A 20,285-nucleotide genomic window follows, 5' to 3' on the forward strand; every position below is an offset into this window, starting at 1 on the left:
AGGCAGCCGGGGCCGCGGAGCCCTTCCCCCTTCTCCTCCCCGCCCGGCCCGGGGGGGACGGGGGCAGCGGCGGCCGGGCGGGGAAAGCAGGAGGGGCAGCGCCCGGCAACATGGAGGGAGGCGCGGAGCGGGCCGGCCCCTGATGCGGCTCTTCCTCCTCCTCCTCCTCCTCCTCCTTCTCCTCCTCCTCCTCCTGCTCGGGGCAGCGGCTCCGGCGGCGCTTCGCTTCCCTCCCGGCGGCGATGAGCAGGTCGGCGGCGCTTCTCCTCTGCCTGCTGGGCTGCAACGTCTGGAAGGCGGTGACCAAAACCTTAGGGGCGCCCGAGGCGGCTCAAGGTCGGTGCGGGGAGGAGGGCGGCGGGACCGGCCCGCTTTGTGCCGCGGCTCCCCGGAGCTGGAGGCTGCATCGTGCCAGCAGCCTTGGGCGGTGGGGGGGGACCGGGGAGAAATCGGGGGGAATTGGGGGGGGGGGGGGGGCGATGGGAGACCCCCTCCCGGGGACAGCCCCGCGGTGCGACCCCCGCGGCTGGGGAGCTTTTGTTAGCGGCAGGGGCTGCCGCCGGCCTCATTGTGCGGCCCCCTCGCTCCTTCCCTCCCTCCCTCCCTCTCTCCCTCCCTCTCTCCTTCCTTCCCTCCCCGCTTCCCGAGCTGTTGCATTGCGTCCATCCCCCCCGGCAGCCCTCCTGCCGCAGGGCCCGGGGTTGGGGGGCGCCCGGCTCCAGGCCCCAGCTCCTCGCCCCCCTTCTGTGGGGTCGCCGTGCTGCGGGCTCGCCCCCTTCCCCCGGGGCTGGCCGGGCCCCGCAGGGACGTTTTGGGGCCTCATCCCGGCCTTTTGTTCGGTGCAGAGGGCTGGGGCAGCCGGGGAAGGCGATTTGATGGCTTGGCACCCACCAGCACCTCTGGGCTGGGAGCAGGAGCCCCGCTGGGGCGAGAGCCCAGCACCCCGGGGTGCTGTGGGGGTGCCCCTGTGGCAGTCGCTGTCCTCCTGGGCCCAGTTGTGCTGCCCTGCACCTCGCAGGTACCCGTGGGCAGGGTGTGGAGCAGCACCTGCCCCATAACCCGCACCCCATGTGGATGCCAGGTGGGTAGGAGGTGATGCTCCGTGCCCTGCTGGCTCCCGGCGTGGTGTGACGGGAGAGCTGCTCCTCGCTGCGCCTGGAAAAGGGCCCTGCAGCAGCAGTGCGACCAGGACTGTGTCAGAAAGCAGAAAACCTGGCGACCTGGTGGTCCTGAACGTGCCAGGCCCTGGATGTGCCACGATTAAATGCATCTCCAGCATCGCCAGTTGCCTCGTAGCTTGCGCTGTCAAGTGGCCGCGCACCAGCAGGGATGGAAGAGGTCTTACTCCAGCTCAGCCCCCGTGGCTGTGCTCAGTGGCCTTCTTCCCTCTGCGGTAGGATGGAAGTGCATCTTGTAAAGAGGGTGCTTGTGTCCCGTTTCCTATAAGCTTTCCTGTCCTGCCCTTCATTAAGACCCAGTAAGCGATGCTTGCCACAAGAAATGAAGGAATACGTTCAAAGTAATATTTTTTTGACTTTTTTATAGTTATAGTTATGGTATACGCTGTAGGTAGACTCTTGTGCTAATATAGAGTATTCAAAAGGTGCTGGTATCTTGTAGCAAAACCTACCACGCTAGGCGATCTGATGTCAGTGTCATATTCAGTCCTTCTTTTAAGGACAGAACATCAGCTGTTACAAAATAAGTACTAAACTATGACTCAAGGGCAATTAAACTCAGGACTGTATTGAGTTTACTGATAGGTGAGATGGGGAGAAAAAGACCTGTGTGCATCCCTTGATGCTAGCTAGTACGTGGTATCTGAAGTTCTACTGTAATTTCTGTATCATAGGAGAAATCTGTTGTATGCATGATGAGAATGGTGAGGTATCAGCAAAATTAATGCTTTTCAACTGTCCTGTTGATCTTACCTCCTACTGTAAGCTCAGCTCAGAGTATCTTGGAGAGACTTGTCTCCATAGCTGCTGCATTCCCATCAGAACTGCTAGCTGATGATTTAAGTAATAGCAGCTATGTCAGTGAGTTGAGAACATTTGGATGTAGATGGAACGGTCTAATTTTATCTTCAGTGTAAGAGCAGCTCAGCTTTCATAGGTAGCATTATTTCCCAAATTCTTATTGTGAGCTTTGGATGTCTGCATTGGTAAATGGCTATGTAGAGCTGATCTAGCACTGAAGCATGAGCTGTAATTATTAGTTACCAGCTATTTACTGTGAATCTCTTTTAAAAATCTTGTGATGCAAAATTGTTGTTTGTGTACCCATCAGGTGTGAACATCAGGGGGATGGGGATGGGGAAGTGTTTTAGCACCCCGCACATTCCTTGTTTGTGTGCTGAGCACAGCAAGCGCTAAGTGGTTGTACAGCTTAAACCAACTGTTTTTTTCCCTCCTGCCCTTTAGCACCGTGGTGATAGTTCTAGCTACAGGTGAAGAGAGAGCACCACTGCCAAAGTTTAGGGATGCATGCAGATGACATTCTTTCCTCTGAATGGATGTACCCCCTGTGGCTGGGAAGAGACTAGAGTACCAAGGGATCCGAATGAAGGTGGAGGTGAGAAAACCAGAGGATGCTATTGTGAAGTAATTGCTTCAACTGCAGTATTTATTACTGGACAGATTACAAGAGACTATGGCAGAATCCTCCCTGTGGTGGGATAGGTTAGATGAGACATATAGTTAAGATTTTCCATTCCTCTGTTAATGTGAATATGTCTCGGAGTTGGAGCTATTTGAACATGGGATATGTAGCTGGTGTCCTGGTTCAGGAAGGGAAGATGGGCGAGTCTTTGCATCTAGCATTTCTCTTTCTCACTGCTCTCGGCCTTCTGTTCAGATGATTCCAGCCTGAAATTCTGCTCAGGCAGGCTGGTTACATAATCGGTGAATATGGAAAGTACTGGTAATTAAGCTCCGCATTTAGCACCCTATTTAGAAAATTGGATGACTTTGGCAGGCTGTTACCTTATTTGGCTCATTATGCAGATACAGTGTGGCCTCCGAAGGTCACAGAGGTAACCTGTAAGTGTCAGTAAGTGGAAGAATTTTTTTTTTTTTTTTTTTTTTGTACACCAGAGTCCATGCAGATAAGTTATTCATTTTTGTCATTACTGGGCCTTAGCACCCCAGCAATGAAGTTGTTAGAATTCCAGGAAAATACTTTAAGGATTGATATGATGTTCTCTCTGATTTCTCTCACATGCTTACAACCTGGCCAGTGTTTCAAACGGGACTAAATTATATTTGATTTTTTTTTAAAATGTTCTATTATTTATTTCGAAACTTAAATTGGTTTGAATGTATACTGAAATTAATGTATAGAAATTATAAGTTTAAAAAATAATATTAAAAAAAAAAAACACAAGCAAACAAAAATACCCACAACCCCTTAGGCTGGATTTTGACTGTCAGTTGGTGATTTGGTTGAGTACAGCTGAAATACTCGATGAGCCTCTTCACGTGAGCAGCCCCTTTTAAACTTTGGGAGCCTTGGCAAGGTGGGAGTTTAAGAGTTATGTGAGGAGGCGACAGGAACCCGGGCAGAATGCAAGAGAAATCAGTGTAATTTGAGAGGGGTTCAATCTCTTTGTTGGCTTTTAACTTTGCTTTGCAGTGGAAAGCGGTGATGATTCATTCGTGGATGCTAGGGAGGATCTCATAAAAGAACTGCTCCAGTATTACGTTGTCGTGCAGAAGCCCAGGATGGCTTTCAGCTGATGCAGTGGATATAGGTTTTAATTTATGTCTTCCATGGTCTTTATGCTTTGTTAGTTGTTCAAAACTAAGAAGTTTTGAATAATAAAATAACACATTTGAATAATAAATAACATCCAGTTCAAGAACTGTTCTGCTGGTAGACGCGTGTGCTCAGGCTGTCCCAACTTTGTAACCACGGGATAAGATCAGGCAGATTGTTTTTTCCTAGTGTGATGGTGAATAAAAGTTCAGCTGTCACAACTTAGTCAGAATCCACAATATCTTCACCCTCTGGGTGCATGGGCGATAGGGAAATTGATGCTTGAGTGCTGCTTGCCTGCGTGCAACCAGGCATTACATTACTTGGTGCTGTGAAAGCCAATTTCACAACCATTTCAGCTGGACATTTTGGAAAGGTTTCTTCTCTGGATGGTTCAGTAACTGCAGTGAAGAGACCCTCAAGTTCTTGGCTTCTTTTTAAGCCACTTATGCCAAGCTTGCAGTTCTAGCTGTGATGGTAGATAAAGTTAAGATGAAGTAAAACCAGTCATCTCTTTCATCTTGCACTGCTGCACCATCTCTTCTCAATCTGCCATAAATTACCGATGTCCTTCAAATGCAAACATTATTTCACTGAGACCACAAATGGACTCACCAGAGTGGAAACTAAACTGCTCTAAAACAGCACAAAAGATGTTTTAGTTTAGGAGGAACAAGTTGTTTGCTTAGTGCTAAATAGTATTGTAAAATCTGAATGAAGGGGATGTATTTGTTGGTTTCATTGGTTATCAGATTAAGAAAAATGCTAAACTTTTTCGTGTTTACCTTGAACTCCTAATGCTTGCAGATGGCATGCTGAGAGCTGGGCCAAATGAACAATTGTCTTGGTGAGTGCATGGTGTAAAATTGCAGCCTTTCTGGCGAATGTTTGTGTTCACCTTTTTGGCTTGTATTACTTCGCAGTGAGTGGTTCAGCGTCCAGTACGTGCGGTTAGGAGCACGCGTATATGCACTCGTCAGGGGGTGGCGAGTTCCCACGCTGGCTTCCCTGTGCCACTTGTCTGCTTGAGCCTTGAGATGGTGTTAATCACGTGTGTTCCCTAATACACAGGGAAAAACAACCTTTTCCCTTCCTCTCTTGTTTTTTTTTTTTTTTTAATTGTTTTTGTTTTTAACCTTATACCGACACCTCTGACTGGATGAGACCTGGTTCGTGAAAGTTTTAGGGTTGCCTGCTTTCTGTGCCGACTGCTGGCCAAGTGAAGGGTTTCAGATAGCAGTCCCCTCTCTACAGGAGAGGTTTCTTGGAGCAATGAAATCCAATTTTACCATATGCCCGGTACCTAACAGAAGCCTCGGTGTATGTGTGTGGGGATGGAGGGAGGGTTGTGCCTTCAGGGTCATTGGAAAACTTGAGAAATCTTCAGTGATTTTGGTGCACTGAGTGGTAGGAATGTCACTGCCCGCTGTTAGAACAAACTTCAGATTAGTTCTGTACTCCTGTAAATGAGCAATGACTACCAGCAGTCTTGGTGCATGAAGAAAAATGAGAGCAAAACTCATGGAAGGGAGACTTAATGTATGATTTGGGGGTTAAGGACCATTCCCACAAGCTTCTCCTAGTGAATTCGGTTCAAAGAATGGTTTGGGTTGGAAGGGACCTTAAAGACCATCCAGTTCCAGCCCCCTGCCATGGGCAGGGTGGCATTCCCTATGAAGTTATATTTCCTAAGGCAGGAGCAAAAGAGAAGATGGAATACATTATAATGCAAATAACCAGCACACGTTTCTTAAAGGCAAAACTAAACTCCATGACAAGAAATGGGCATGCTGCCTTCTACACAGCAGCTGTGAACATCTCACCTGGAGGAGATTCACTGCCTGTCCAGCAGCAGTTCATCTGTCACCACGAAGCAGCCTCCCCAGGGTGGATGCACAGGGCAGCTTGTGCTGCTGCGTGACAGTACGGGTGCGTGCCTTGGCTTCTGGGTAGCAGTGTGGTTGGAAGTGATGCTGCTTGCAGGTATTTGCAATTTTTCCAGTCCATTTGATCTATCCAATTGTCATCTACCTTGAACCAGTGATGTAGGGAGAGAGTTACTGTTTCCAGTCAGCCAAAGGCAAATCAAACAGCCTCCAAAATGTCTGCAACTTGAAGTCAAGGTGTGCGTTTTCAGTACTTCTTTTTTTGTGACACTGATGTTTACCTTGTATGGCCCTTTTTGTAGGATTAATTTCCCTTTGCACCGGCATGTATCAGTTCCGCCTTTGGATCTGAAGAAAGGCAGCTTCTGTGAGAGCTGTGGTGTTGGTGTCCTGCCTCTCCCGCAGGTCTCGGGGGTTTTGCTGTATGCCTGTCGGGCAGCACAAGTAAGGAAGACAAGAAACCTGTGTAAAGAGGCTTGTATTTACTAGAACAAACAAGTAATACAAAAATTTTTACGTTAATTTACCTGGGGGGGGAAAGGACATCTTAATTTCTTAGTCTATTCCAACAAGTTTTTGTGAGGGGAAGGAATCCAACCAACCTACCTGTAGCAGCGCTTTTTAGAACCTGCCATATACACTTAAAACGTTTTGTTTTAGGAAATACCAAAGAGAACTGAGTGCTTTTTTTTTTTTTTTTCTCCAGAAATTCCAGAAACATTTTCCTGTAAGCTGGTTTACATTAAGTTTTCAGCTAATGTAATATCTGGCTTGTTGTGCATGGGTAATAAGCATTATAGACATGCTTTTTCGGAGCACCATCTTTAGTTTTATTGGAAACTGGAAGGATGCATTTGTTACTACGGAGCCATAAGAATGTGAACATACTGTAATTTGTTCTTGCTTTTAATAAATGCATTGAATCTTTCACTTTAAAATATTAACACAGAATCCTATCTGACATATGGCAAGTCTGGGACCTTGAAAGCAGGATTCAGCACAAGGCTACATTTTTCATTCCTTGTGAAATGCCGGTGGGTCAAATAATGTGAAATGTTCTGTTTCGGATATACCCATTTTGCTTTTTCGCTTGTTTGAAGAGCAATGAATTTAGAGATGATCTGAAAGGAAAATTAATTTATGTACAGTATAATCTGTAAATTTGGCTCCCATGCTGACTGCGTGGGGGGTTGGGTATATTTAAACAGAGCTGCTGTTAGTGCAAAGTATACAATGTAGAATAGAAGTGGTCTAAGTGCAGGCAGGGCACAAAAACACCTCTGGAAATCCAATATTGAAGTTATCTTTTAATTGTTCCTGCTGCTAGTTTTTGCAGTTCTACAAGCTGTCACCGTGGGTGAAATCCTGTCCTTATCCATTATCTGTGCACCTCGTACACCAGGCGGTGAAGCAGAAACCTGTCACTGTGAGCTGAAACCTGTACCTGCACCGGTGGGAAGCTCAGCTGTGCTGCTTGCTGGTTGCGTGGCAGATAGTGAGGCAAGTAAGGGATGGGGATGAGCCCGCATAAACCTTGCTGGACTTGGGGTGACTCCGCAGGGGCCACCCTCAGCCTCCCCACTTTATGGGAAGCAGACTTTGAGGAGCCGCAGCGGCAGCAGTGGTTAGCGGGGAGGAAGCAGGGACGTGGGGGAAGCCGAGGGAAGGAAGCAGCAGCATCCTTTTGGCACGGGGGCAGCAACAGAGCTAAATCCAATAAAGTGCAAAATGCTTCCATTTTTTTCAAGAAATTCCAGCTGCAAAAGTGATGGAGAACTGTTGTACCGAGTGGTAGGTGTGGGTAATGTAATAGCGAAGTTTAACAGGGAAAGGGAGCTTAATTTAACAGTCAGTAAATGCCAAGGTAAATAAGAGGTAGAGTTATAAGGTAATCCTGCTTTGCTTAAAACAAAAAGGAAACAAAGAAACAGACAAAGAGGCCTTTCTTCTTCTTGGAGACGTTTCTAGAGGTGATAGCAATGTTGGGAGCACCCAGTTTCATCCTACATTGGTGATAACCATTACTGAAAATGCTGTCGTCTTCTATCCTTTAGAAGCAAAGCTGTATACTAATGTGGCAACAAGTGTTTCTACAGTGATGTTATGAGACTTCCTTGATTGTAAAAAAAGAAAAGCAAACAAACAAAAATGTAAATGCTTTATTTAGGCTGTTGCTGGGAGGAAATAAACGTATTGGCAGCTTTATCTATCCCTCTTGCTCTCCACCTTATGCCTTGGGCATTTGTGCAAAGTGAAAGGTTGAGATCCAGACATCTCATCTCTCACTTGGTGCATGAGCGTATGACTTCCCATGCAAAGGACATGCAATTGTCATCCTGGGTGGGATGCATCTCGCCTCATTCAGGCGTCTGCATCTTAGTCAGTCGTCTGCAGTCCTCCTGCAGACACAACCATCTGATCTATCCAGCTAATGGAGCTGAGCGTCGTCGCTGCTACCCAGGGTGAGCACCCTGAGTCAGATGAATCATGCTGCAGCATCCGCTGGCTGTAGGGATCTCTGCTGATAGCCCAGCAGCCCGGGCACTCCCCAGAAATGCTTTTTGCACTCCCATTTAGTCAGATGAATCCTCCCCTAGATATCATAACTGGAAGTCTCATCAGGACGCTGTTGCCCTGAGCTTAAGAGCTACTGAGTACGTTGCACATAACCACTGCTGAAGGAATGAAAGCACACCCATGGCCTGCCTGGCTGGGTTACCATGCATTTCTCAAGGCTCAAACCAGTTGTTGTCTACGGCACTATTTTACATTTCTAAACCATTTGTCTTTGTAGTGTTACGTTTATGAGTCTTAAGTGTTTTCCTCCCAAGGGTAAATAAACAAAAAGAAAAGTTTAGAAGCAAGTAAGGAGGCTTGCAGAGTTGTTTGGGCTTGTCTCCATGTTGTTTTTTTTCCCACAGTTTTAATGAGTTTTGTGTTCCCAAGAGTTGATTTATTCTGGATTAAGCTGCATTGTTACTCTCACCTTTGTCTGTTTTCTCTCTTACTGGCATCTGTGTAGCTGGGTGATAAATCAGGTGGGGGAAGTTACCCCACTGAAAACACTTGTACACACAGGGTCAGTTTTCACCTGGATCACTTCCCAGGTCAGGTAGATTCCCTGGGAGTTACACAGATGCTGCTGCTGGTGCAGAGGAAGGGGCTGAGAGGAGCTGGTAAATGAAAACGAGGGCTTCATGGTAGCAGTGCCAGTTGTTGCAGGATTAAATCGATTGTAGGACTACAGTGTAAATAGCAGGGGACAACTTCTAGCAAGTGAGCTGTTTTAGAAGTGAGACAACTGTTGAAAGTTTTTTACCACCTCTTTGCTCAAAAAAATAAGGTATGAAGACTTTCTGGATAACTCATTTGCCCACAGGAGACTGAGAAAACTGCACTGGAGCTTGGGGCAGTGCATATGGCCTCGTGGATGTACTCATGGATGGTTTGAGATGCTTGCAGCCGTCTGTCTGCAGCCTGACAGGTTGTTCTCTCTGCTACTCCACTTCGTGCCTGGTTGTTTCGGCAGAGTTTTGTCCATGGTTTAAGCCGATGTGACCGCGGTACGTAGCGCTCACCAGTTTTTCCACCAGTTGTAGAGGAACGTGGGTTAGCACCCGAGTCATCTTGGCTCTGCTCTCAGCCCCTCCCTCACGGCCTGGGAGGAAACGATGCTCTTTGGCCAAATGAAAGGTGGAAGAAAGGCAGAGGGCAGGCCTGGGTGCTTAACATAGCATCCTGATAGAGCAATTTTTATCAGCTAACTCCAAGTATGTGATTTGGTGCAATTACTGCCTGGCGCCTGATAGCGGCTGGGCACTCCTCTCACACCTCTCTGTCGGCCAGAGTAAATCCCGCTTTCCTCCAGGTAATTGCCTTGCTCTCCTTAGTTATTGCGTTTCTGCATTGATGGCTCCTCCTTTGGGGTGTCTGCTGAGAGAGAAGACGTGAAAACTTCTTATCCTACCCTTCTTCTTTCTGTTCCCGTCCTGGCCTTCTCCTACCTTGACAGGCTCGGAGGGCTTTTGCCTCACACCAGCAGGAAGCTCTGAAAGCTCAGGGAGCGTGTGTGGCGGCTTTTCATTTCTGCTGGGGTCGGGTGGGCAATGCTAGGGCATGAAACGTGTTCAGGAGCTCTGCAGACAGCACTGGGCTGTGGGGGTGAGGCAGATGAGGACGGGAAGGTGCTGCTGGGCAGCCTGGCGACAGCTCGCCCAGGCGCCGCGTTGTGTTTGCAGAAGGGGTGGCATCGGCCCGAGGTGGCAGCGAGAGCTGTTCCCTCTGCTCTGCCCTGAATCGTGCTCCTGGCAAGTTCGGAAACCTGCTGAGCAGCACGCTGACCTGGACAAATATTACAGTAGTTTAAAGAGCTACTTGTGGTAATAATGTTGACAGGCACTGCGGAGCACAGCAATATACTCGCTCCTTTAGCTTTCCTGTTAGCACCCAGAGCGTTCCTGCGACTCAGCTTATTTCAGCCCGTGGTGCTGCAGTCAAGGTCCTGGCAAATAACTTAACTTTGCAGCAGTCTCTGGGTTCATGATGTGTGATTTACAGGAGCCAGGAACACAGATGGTTGAAACGAGAGCTGTATTTCTGTTGTTTTGCAGGGTGTCTGTGTGGGGGAAGTGTTACTTTTTGTTTTTTGTTTTTTTCTCTCCCCCCGCTATTAAAACTATAATATGAAGAAGCTCATTTTCTTCAAAAGTTAAGATTTTCTTTGTTCTTACCGGGGTGGTTGTTTTCATTCTTTAGCATACTGCTTGTTAAAACTTTTTTCGAGGGAATTATGGCACTGGACTCAGTCGATGTAAATGTTGTTGTTAGCAGCCTGTGTGAAAATTACAAAATACACTTGCTCCAAGCAGTCTGAAGCAGTAGGAGCGAGAGCTTCTGATGGGATGAATTTCAAATTTTCTTATTGCTGCAAGCTATTGGGTTGTAACTGCAGCAGGCTTCAGAATATTAAGCTGGTAAAAGTACTTTTAAATATCGGTTGTTGAAGGAAGAGAACCTACATGTACTAAAATTCATGCTGAAAACCATTAGCTTTTCCAGACGTTTGATTAGATAAGGACTTCCTTCTTTAGATCAGATCTGAATAGCTATCTGCTCTGTGAAGCTTTACCACAGTGAAAACTGCTTGGCACTCCTTAGCTGGGTTAAAAATCTGACTGGAGATCTTGTTTTAATTAGTAATTTTACCTGTGAGCGTGTAGTTAATCTTTCATTAACATTCTTTTTTTCTTTTCTTCTTTTTTTTTAAAGCATGATTTACTGTCATTGCAGAAAGATAGCTACAGAAGTCAACTTAGCAGACATCTTTAGAGAAAGGATCAAAGCTGTGTCATGTCACACGTTAACCTTCAGCACAGACAAATCTTTGGGCTTTCAGAGGTGAGGGGCTAGGTAACAGAGCCAAGCCTTTTTTTTTTTTTTTGATGCTGTTGTAGAAAGGTAATGCTTTTACCCTAGTGCAAGAAAATACTGTATATGTTCATTTAGTGCATAATTTAAGTGAGCGGCCCAAACTTTCAGAAATTATTCTGTGGTGAAGAAAAATTAAAAAAAATAAAAAAATTTAAAAAAGTAATTGTAAGCTCTCAAGATCAAACTCTTATAAATAAATGATAGTCCTGTAGGTTCAGTCATAGCAGTGGAGAATCTGTTTACCATGGGTGATTGCACATAAACAAAGATGCTTTTTAATATCTGGTGCATTCGAGTATTAAAAGCCTTGCATCAGTTATCCACTCAGAATGGTCAAGTGTCATCTCCCCTTACCCCGAGCCTGGCTGCATGGTGGGAAAGCTGAAGCTCAAATCAGGCCAAACTCCTTCTCAGGTGACGTTTCTTCAGTTCGTGCATGCCTGTGCTTTACAAAACCGTGGTGATTTTAGCTTTTACAAGAAGTTATATGTTTAATTGGAGGAAGAGTGAATGCACAGCAGTGTTTCCTGCCCATGATGTGGGCAAAACTTTCATTGCTTTTACATTCACTGTTACTTTATGCCATTCTGTCTACTGTTACTCAGATTAGCTGCTAATAAGGATGTGTTCTAAATAATCCATTGTGAAAGAGCTTTGTGGATCTGGGGGCTGACCATAAATAGTATATGACAAGATCAGGTTGCTGGCTGGTCATTGATTATGTGTCTTTTTGACCTTTGTTAGTCAAAATGTTGTTAAGTCAGAAGCACTTTGGACAGGCTTTGAAGGAGGTACCTGTGGTCACCAAGAGGAGTAGCACTTTCTCTTGCTCAGCTGCATCTCAAAATTGTTCTTGTAGCATGTTGAGTGGTAAAATAAAAGTTTGTATTAATAAATGGGCATAACTTTGAAATAGAAGTAACACTTGTTGCTTCAAGAGCTTACTCTCTGTCCACAGGATGGGGAAGATACTCAATTTGTGCAGAAGATGAGTTGAGGAGTACAGGGAAAGCACAGTGATGGAGATGGCACATTGTCCAGGTGAGGGCTGGGAAGTAAACCCAGGCCATACAAGAACTGAGGATCTTAATTCCTGCTGCTTTTACTTCAGTGTTCAGGGACTGTTTAAGGAATTTACTGGTATTCAGCCAGCAGTTACTGCAGGACCCTCATGAAATTATTTTCAGGTTTCGTCACCTTTTTCTTGCCATTCCATGCTTTTCTTTGTCACGCTTGCGTGAGCGTAAGGAGAAATGCCAGGAGCTGCCTGGCCCTGGGCAATGAAACTTCCCCAGCCTGGGCTGGCGTTCAGCAGGTGTGGAAGGCAGACTGCAGCCACCTCGGTGACCACTGCTGCTATCCTGATGTTCGAATTTGAGGTTGTTTTTTGTAAGTAGACACAGAGTCACTTGTCCCCAAAATGGATGATGATCTTGGTTTCTGAATCTGTCTAATTAAAGTAAGAAAAAAATAACATAATGATGATAAGGTGGGCATGTAAAACTTCAGTGTAGGAAGCAAAATTTGAATTGATTCCAGCTACAAGTACTAAAAACCTTCTTCCTTTTCCTCTTACTCTTTCCCTTACCCCCTCCCTATTGAATTGAGCTAAATTTTAAAACTAACTTCAGCCTACCAGAAGACAACCTACATTTCCAAAAGCGGTCATGTAAGCAAATCTGTATTTCAAACATAACTTGCAAACTTGATGTTAGTAACATCAGTCTCATTTCATCTTCTTAAGCACCAGGGGAACAAAACACCTTGAATCCAAGGTGCTGTTGGAAAGTCAGTGATTGTTTGTAGTTAACAGTAAAGAAAATATTGTAAGAAGCAATTATTTTATCTCAGAGTGACGCAATGCAAACAAACGTTGATTTCAGAGAAATATGCTGGTAACTAACTGATCTTGTAAGTAATGCTGTCTGTGGTCCTAGTATAATATTTGGTTTAGATTTCTTTGGTTTAAACCCAGACTGATGGCTTCAGATACGGTTTTATGAGGTAGCCATATATTGTGTTAACAGGGCCTTTTTGCCCAAGGGGCAAATAAACTGCTGTATGCTTTATACCACGTTAAACAGAATAGGGGAGAAGAAAAGAACTTAATGATAAGTCCATTGATCCTTTTCTTTATCATGAATTATTCAGGCACTGGTGTGATTGATTGTTGTTAGGTTTTACTGTTTTTTAAGCATTGTAGAGAAGTGGTGTAGTATGTAAACATAATTAGGTGTTATCTTCATGCTTTAAGTTATCTTGGTTTGTGTTAGTTACCTGATTTCTGAGACAAAAACAGTGAATCATGATGGACGGTTTTCCTGCATGGCCCTGAAAAAGTATGGATTTTGTGTTTGCCCAAATCCTCACGTGTTCTACTCACTTCTAGAAGAGTGGGATGGACACAGCTGTGGATTGGAGGCCTCGGCGTTTGTGCACACATGTGCCGACGCGCGCACATGCTAGCCGTGTAAGGCCATATGGTATGAATCAAGCCTTACCTCACGGTAGTAAAAATGTAATGCATTTTCCACCATTTTCAGCTCTGTGTTCGTGGTAGGGTATCCTGTGCTTTGAACAACTTAAGTGATTGTCTTCTGTCCATGGTCATTGTTGTGTGGAATTAATGTGTTATCCAGGATACTTGGCTTAAATTTTGTCCTTGGATCGTTGTGGCTATTTTAATAACGCCAGGAGTTGTCGTCTTTTCTTTCCTGCTCCCTTGCTTTATTCAAAGCAGCTTTGGCTTGCAAATGTATACAGATGTGTTTGTGCTCTCTTGTTCATAGCAGTAGATTTGAAATAAATCCTTGCTAGCATATACAAGGCATGTGAATAATTGTGTGTATGAGTGTGTGCGCTTCCTTGTTTGAGCGTTTGAAACAATCAGCTGAGGCCTCTAATTAAGCACTACTGGCTTCTTGTCTTCTCGTCCTGCAGTTTTCATGGTATTTGCCTACTGTTATCAGGTCTTACAAATTTTCAACTTTCACGGGAACAGTGGATTTTAATGTTAGACTTCCATGTTTTCAATAGTTTTTTTTTTTTTAAAGCTTTAATGTTTATTTAAGTCTATATCACTTAGATTTTTTTTTCCATATCACTTATTTTTTTTCCATCTAGTAACTCTAGAGAATTCATCCTTTACTCTGCAATAGTGCCTTCATAAATAATCCCTTCTAAAAACACAAATATGCTTACTACTAAAAAGAGACCTGACCTACTTTGTATCTTTCTATCTGTATTAAGATAAGCAGGAGTCAAGAGGTAGTTATGATATATCTGATTCAAGATGTCAGTTTGTAGGGTATTTGCCCAGAACCGATGAATTTTGTGTATTTCTGTTTCTCATTCCAGACTCAGCAGTGCTTTGTGCTAGATACCATGTGGTTTAGCATTGAGGTATTGTCACCAAAGAAAAAAAGAAATCCTATTTCCAAGATTATATGGCCCTGATGTAAGGCAAGATGCTCAATTAAAGTCACCATACCATCTAATGAGAGAATGGGAATTCCGTGGATACTTTTAATATCCATGGTGAGAGAGACGGATCTGTTGCATTGATCTCTTCGTGCAGTTTGTAGATGCTCTGATCCATCCCATCTGACCATGCCTGCGATGGCTGAATCTTCTGCCACTGTCTTTTTGACTTTTGGTGCTGACAGCTGTGGTGCAGAAATTGGATTTTGGGGAAAAAGGTCCAGCTGGAAGTTGCCCACAGCTCAGTGGCATGGGCTTTCTGCCAGCTCAGGATCCTAAGCTGCAGCTTCTCGCCCTGGGCTGGTGTGGCAGGGCATTGCTGCTCCTTCGCACTCAACATAACCCCGGTGCTTGCTTTTTTTTTTTTTTTTTTCCCCTGAATAACTCTGCATCCGGATCGTGCGGAGCTATGCGATAATTACAAGAACAGAGCGATTCTTCCGAGGATTCTTTGAACTCATTTGGGGAAATTTAAAAACAAAATCAAATAAAATCATCCCGTTGGCTTCTGTTCAGGAGCATGGTGGCTGCTGTGCAGTTGTTTTTGCCGTGCTGGGTGAGTTCAGAACAAATGTCTCCTTGTTCTGATCTCTGCTTGCGGGAGGCAGATGCTGGCCTTGCGCTACCTACCGCCACTCCAGCTTTTTGGGTCTTACATTGTTAGTAAATAGCAGCAGTGCATCAGGGCCTCAGCTTGTGACCAGGGGTCTACTGAGCTGTAACCTGTCAGGTTGCTGCATTTGTTCTCCTCTTCCCACTGCACAGGGAGCTGAACAGCACAAGTTGTGCTTTGTGATCCTTCATGCTGCGAGTGCGTGGTAGGGAAGAGCAAGCCAGGTGGAAACGCAGAAAAAAGTTCATATGAAAATGCAAGTAGTTGGAAGAGGTGAACAAAATAGCAGAGGATGCTTGAAAGATATCCGTGTGGGTCTTGCTGGATTTGGGTGCTTGTTCTAAACCAGGAAGAGGTGAATTTTCCCATCCTTACTTACCTAAGAGACGTGCTCAGGAGTGAGTGCTGCAGAGGTACTGCCCTGCGGTACCAGGTAGGAGCCCGAGGGTAGTTCACCGTCCATTCGTTCTTGCTGACAGCTTGGGTTTGATGGAAGTGTGTGCTTTTAGAGGTAGCAAAGGTAGTGCGAAGTTACGGAATGATGGGATAGCAATTTTTTAAGTGTCAGCTTCTCTTTGGCATAGGGACTCTCCACTCCAAGGTGTGTTGAATTGTCTAGGTCCAGGGACTTGATGTAGCACTAGGCAACATGTGTGTGATGAGATAGCCTTTCTACCTAGGTGTGGAAAGAGACTCTGATGGGAAAAGCAGATTTATTTATTTTATTTTATTTACGAATTATAAACAAGTGTTTCTCTTTCTTAAGCTAGTTTGCAAAAGATTCTGTCATAGGTATTCTCTTCAAACACAGTCTGCTGTGTGCTGCATGCCCTTCAGTTGTTCTGATGCTGACACTGTCTGGTGAGTTTTCTTCTTGCTCTGATTTTACTGTGGCTGGATTTTAGTACCAAACATCGGCCTTTATTTTCTGAGCAACTTTAACAGAAAATTGGTGTGCCTTGTACTTGAATACCAGCTCTCAAAACGCTTATTTTTTATAAGAGCACTGAAGGTTTTATACTCATCTGTCCCTTCCACTTCAGTGTGCTGGTAGGCTCTGTCCTTGTCCCTCCTCTCTGCATATTTTCTCCCTCTAGGAAATCATCCTGTTCTGCTCACCTACTTACATCACTTCAATATAGGTCATGTCCAATTCCACGCACTCTCTTAGTTTTGATTTCTCTGTCTGTTCGGCCTCAGTCAGCTCCTGGCTATACCATAATTTATTACAATTGACAGATTCAGAGGCAGAGGTCCCCTGCTGTATTATATCTGTTGTACTCATGGCAGATGATAGTGCTGTGACATTCCTCTGCTTGGGTGCTTTAAAAAAAAAAAGTTGCAGGATGGAGGAACTGACATGCTCTGCAAATTATAAAACCCAAAGGAGTTGAAAGTAACAGCTGCCAAACAGCTTTAACTCTTTACCTTCTGTCTTTTTTTTTTTATATCGAGTGACAAATAAAGCTAATATAAGAAGAAGAAAAACTTTGGACTACATCGTGAACTGATGAGAATCAGATGCTAAGTTTTTATTGTGTGATTGTTTAAAAAGTTAACATGATAGCAAGGGTGTTAATCTAGCAAATGTCTTCTGTTCGTGTTTTAAACCCAGCATGAACAGACAGGGATGTTTTTAATAAAAAGACAGATATTTAATTCCAAGAAATATACACGTCATATGCCAGAACAAATGCAATTTGTGATTTCTGGTTAATTTTTTTATTATTATTATTTTAGAATCATTTCCTCGGGGACCATTTGTAGTCTTTGGAGCACTTCATAACTTTCAGTAATAGTCTCAAGATTTTGTGTATTACATAAACTTCAGATTTCCTTGCTAGTAATCTGTGTTTATTTGACTTTCTGAAAGCTGTTAAAGGCATCAGCAATAGGCTGTACTTGATTTTTGGATTACTGTTGTGTTTTTCCTTCTTTTTTTTTTTTCTCCTCCCGCTTCATTTTAATAGCGTAGACTACCTTGTCTGCTTTGCTTTCAGCCTGGAGCAGGGTGATTGTTACCTGCAGAATATGGAAAGCAAATATTTGCTGGCTGATTTCTCCTTTTTGGTGTGGGTGCTTGCACGCAGAACAGGATTTGGAACTAGGTGAAACTCCTCAGCGTTACCTTGTGGGTCACACCACACGTCCCTTCTGCCATCGGATCTGGGAACGTGTCCCTGCAGACGTTACCGGTGGCGTGCGTGATGTGACCACGGCTCCCTTTGTAGACAGGGAGAGGTCATGAAGTGCAGCCACGTGTTAAGCTGTGTGCTTGATGTAAGTATGTTTGGAGTGCAGTTGTGAATATGGATTCTAAGCCCAGTGGAAGTGTAGGAGTGTGGGACTGGAGCAGGCTGGATCATCACCCTACAGCAGGTGCCATGTGAGCTCTTTGTCGGTCTTTAAGACCTCGTCTTAAAACTGAGTTCTGTTCGATTTCACAATTGGTGTATCGGAAGATGTTTCAGAGCATGCCACCATTTACAATTCTGTACCGTCCCGAACAAATGCAGCAATACTTTTTGTCTGTAACAGCGACCAAAATAGTTAGGTCAGAGCTCCTAAGTGGCTTGAATTGTTTGGGTCAGTGAACCTAGCACTTGAACAAATGCCCTCACAGGGGGAAAAATCACAGGAATAATAAAATGGAAGTGCTTTATAAACCAAAGATTGGACACACAGAGTCACTGCCAAAAAAAGATGCAGAAAACACTTTACCAGTACAGAGCCACAAGTGCTTGGAAAAGGAAGTGTTTAATTCCAGTTGGTAATTCAGGAGAACTTAAGTCACTGAGCTGTAGCATTAAGCTAGCATGAACCTGATAATACCTCGTGCTTTCCTTCTCTGGTCTTATCCAAATGAATGCAGAAATCTTTTTTTTTCTCCATGTCTCAGACAAAGTTGGCTTTCCAACTTGCACATACCTCTGTGCAATTGCTCTGGCTTGGATTTAGTTAGTATCAAGGCAAATTGAAGGGTGGGACAAAGTTAGTCTATGACCATCAGCTTGAGGAAAGGAAGACATTCAAGTTGTGAGGGGCAAGGAAGACAACGAGACAATGACTGAGGTTTGGGGAGACCTGTGAAGGTCATCTTGTCCAATGCTCCTCAAGCAGGGACACCAGGACCATGTCCAGGTGGCTTTTGAATATCTCCAGCAATGGAGACTCCGCAGCCTCTCCATACAACTTGTGCCAGTGCCCCATTACCATCACTATGTAGCTTGTAGCTCGGCAGGAACCTCCTCTGCTTCAGTTTGTGCCCATTGCCTCTCCTCCTGGCACTGGCACCACCAAGAATAGCCTGGCCCTGTCTTCTTTATGAGGAAGAAGAATGTGAGGAAAAACTGACACATAATAGCATAATTATGCCACATTCAAAACAGCTTTTTCCTGGTTGAGCTTAGCTGGAAGGTGCTGCTACTGATAAGACCAGAAAGGGTAGAAGGAGTTTTGTATTTGAAAAATTATCAAGCTTTTACTAATTATTCATCCATTAAAAGATATCTTCCTTGGAAATCATGCCTCGCTTCTTTCCTCCAGGTTATTAATTCCATACTGGGGCTAAGATGTTGCCAGCAGTCTGCCAGGTTATTTTGAGTGGAGTTTTACTGCTTTGATAGCCCTTGTTAAAACATGGATGGTAAAGATACAAGGTGGGCTGCTAGAAATTTTGGGTGTTTAATGGTTAAAGTGTTTCATGAACAATGTTTTAACTCTGCCTCTGTCTATCCATAACTCTGGCTATGTAGAATTTAAAATACAGTGAACTGTGGTAGCACTGTGCTTCCACAGTGTAGTGGAAGTTTGTAGGGTCATATTTGTTAACATCTATACCTTACTTGATAAGCAGCTTTATAACATACTCCTTATACTGTTTCTTCCTCACAGTTAAGATGTGATCATACCCTCCTTCCAGATCCAGAAAAATCAGCTTAGGATCTTACAGCATTTCCTGGTTGCTGTTATACAGTTCAGATGACCTTTTTTTTCCCCCTTACCAACAACCTGTAAGCATCATTGGCAAAATTAGCCAGATGGAGACTCAGTCTACACTGACAGAGTTCACGTATGCTCAAGTAATGCACTGCAGTTCTTCTGGAAGAGCAATAATACTCAGGTGAGGGATGGAGCAAGGTGGCATAGGTATGAGCATGCTAAGCTGCTACTGATCTTTGTGATTTTGCAGCTTCATACACCTGCGCTCCTGTATCCATGGTAAGTAGCTGTAACAACAGTGTTTTGTCCTGTTCAAAAGGCTGCCTTACTCTTCTGGATAATATGAAGTGGATGTTATTTGCCTGTACAGAGAAGGTTGCTGTTGCTTGCCTGAGCTCAGAGCTTCCCAAAGCCATGTGTGGCTGTGTTTATTCTCTTCAGGTCTGTTTGTGCCACCTGGCACAACTCCATCACATTCAATTTTTTTTTTTCTCTTTTCCCAGAAAGGAGGAAACAGGCGCTTCAGGCCCTGAATAATCATCTAAACATCAACGTGTGATGACTGGAGATAATAAATGAATTATTAATCTTTATTTCTTGTTTCTGTTATGTTTGTTGATACCTAGTTTTTGAACTGCAGATGACCTTACTCAATCACACATCAATCATTTTATATGGTAGATTGTATCAGCCTCTCAGGGTATGTCAGTGTGTGATTTTTGACTCTTAGCTTTCTGTGACCTAATGTGGCACCCCAGTACTTACAAAAAAAAGAGTTCTCTATCCTTTAACTGAAAAATTTGGGGATAGAACTAAAAATGTCTTAAATTTTCCTGTATGGTCTGTTTTTCTGTACCCTGCCTAACCACAGGTTACTCCCATTTGACCTGCAGCCCCTCTTCAAAGAGTTCTGGAAATGTTCTGGATAAGGGCAGGTGCTGGAGCACCTGGGCATGGTAGGTGTTGTTGTCACTGCCTCCAGGCAAAAGGAGGAGATAGAGGTGGAAATTCCCTGCCTTGTGTACACGTCAGGGAATTGGGCACTTCTGCAGCCCTCTGCTGGGCTCTGTCCAGCATGTCCAGGTCTCTCTTGCACCTGGGGGCCCAGCACCAAACACAGTTCTCCAAATGCAGCCTCACCATTGCTGAGTTGAGCGGTTGGATCACCTTTCTGGCCC

General features: G+C 44.6%; 1 protein-coding gene across 1 annotated transcript in view; it reads left to right on the forward strand.

Annotated features, from left to right (window-relative positions):
* The first annotated feature begins 227 nt into the window (after positions 1 to 227).
* FAM171A1 (family with sequence similarity 171 member A1) overlaps positions 228 to 20,285 on the forward strand; it is an 87,312-nt gene continuing 67,254 nt past the window's right edge. The window contains exon 1 of the mRNA XM_084306746.1: positions 228 to 336. Within this exon, the coding sequence (XP_084162872.1) occupies positions 243 to 336 (94 nt within the window). The 5' untranslated portion in view covers positions 228 to 242. The remainder of the gene's footprint in view (positions 337 to 20,285) is intronic.

The sequence above is a fragment of the Netta rufina genome (assembly GCF_964035555.1).
Source record: "Netta rufina genome assembly, chromosome: 2".
Lineage (NCBI taxonomy): Eukaryota > Metazoa > Chordata > Aves > Anseriformes > Anatidae > Netta > Netta rufina.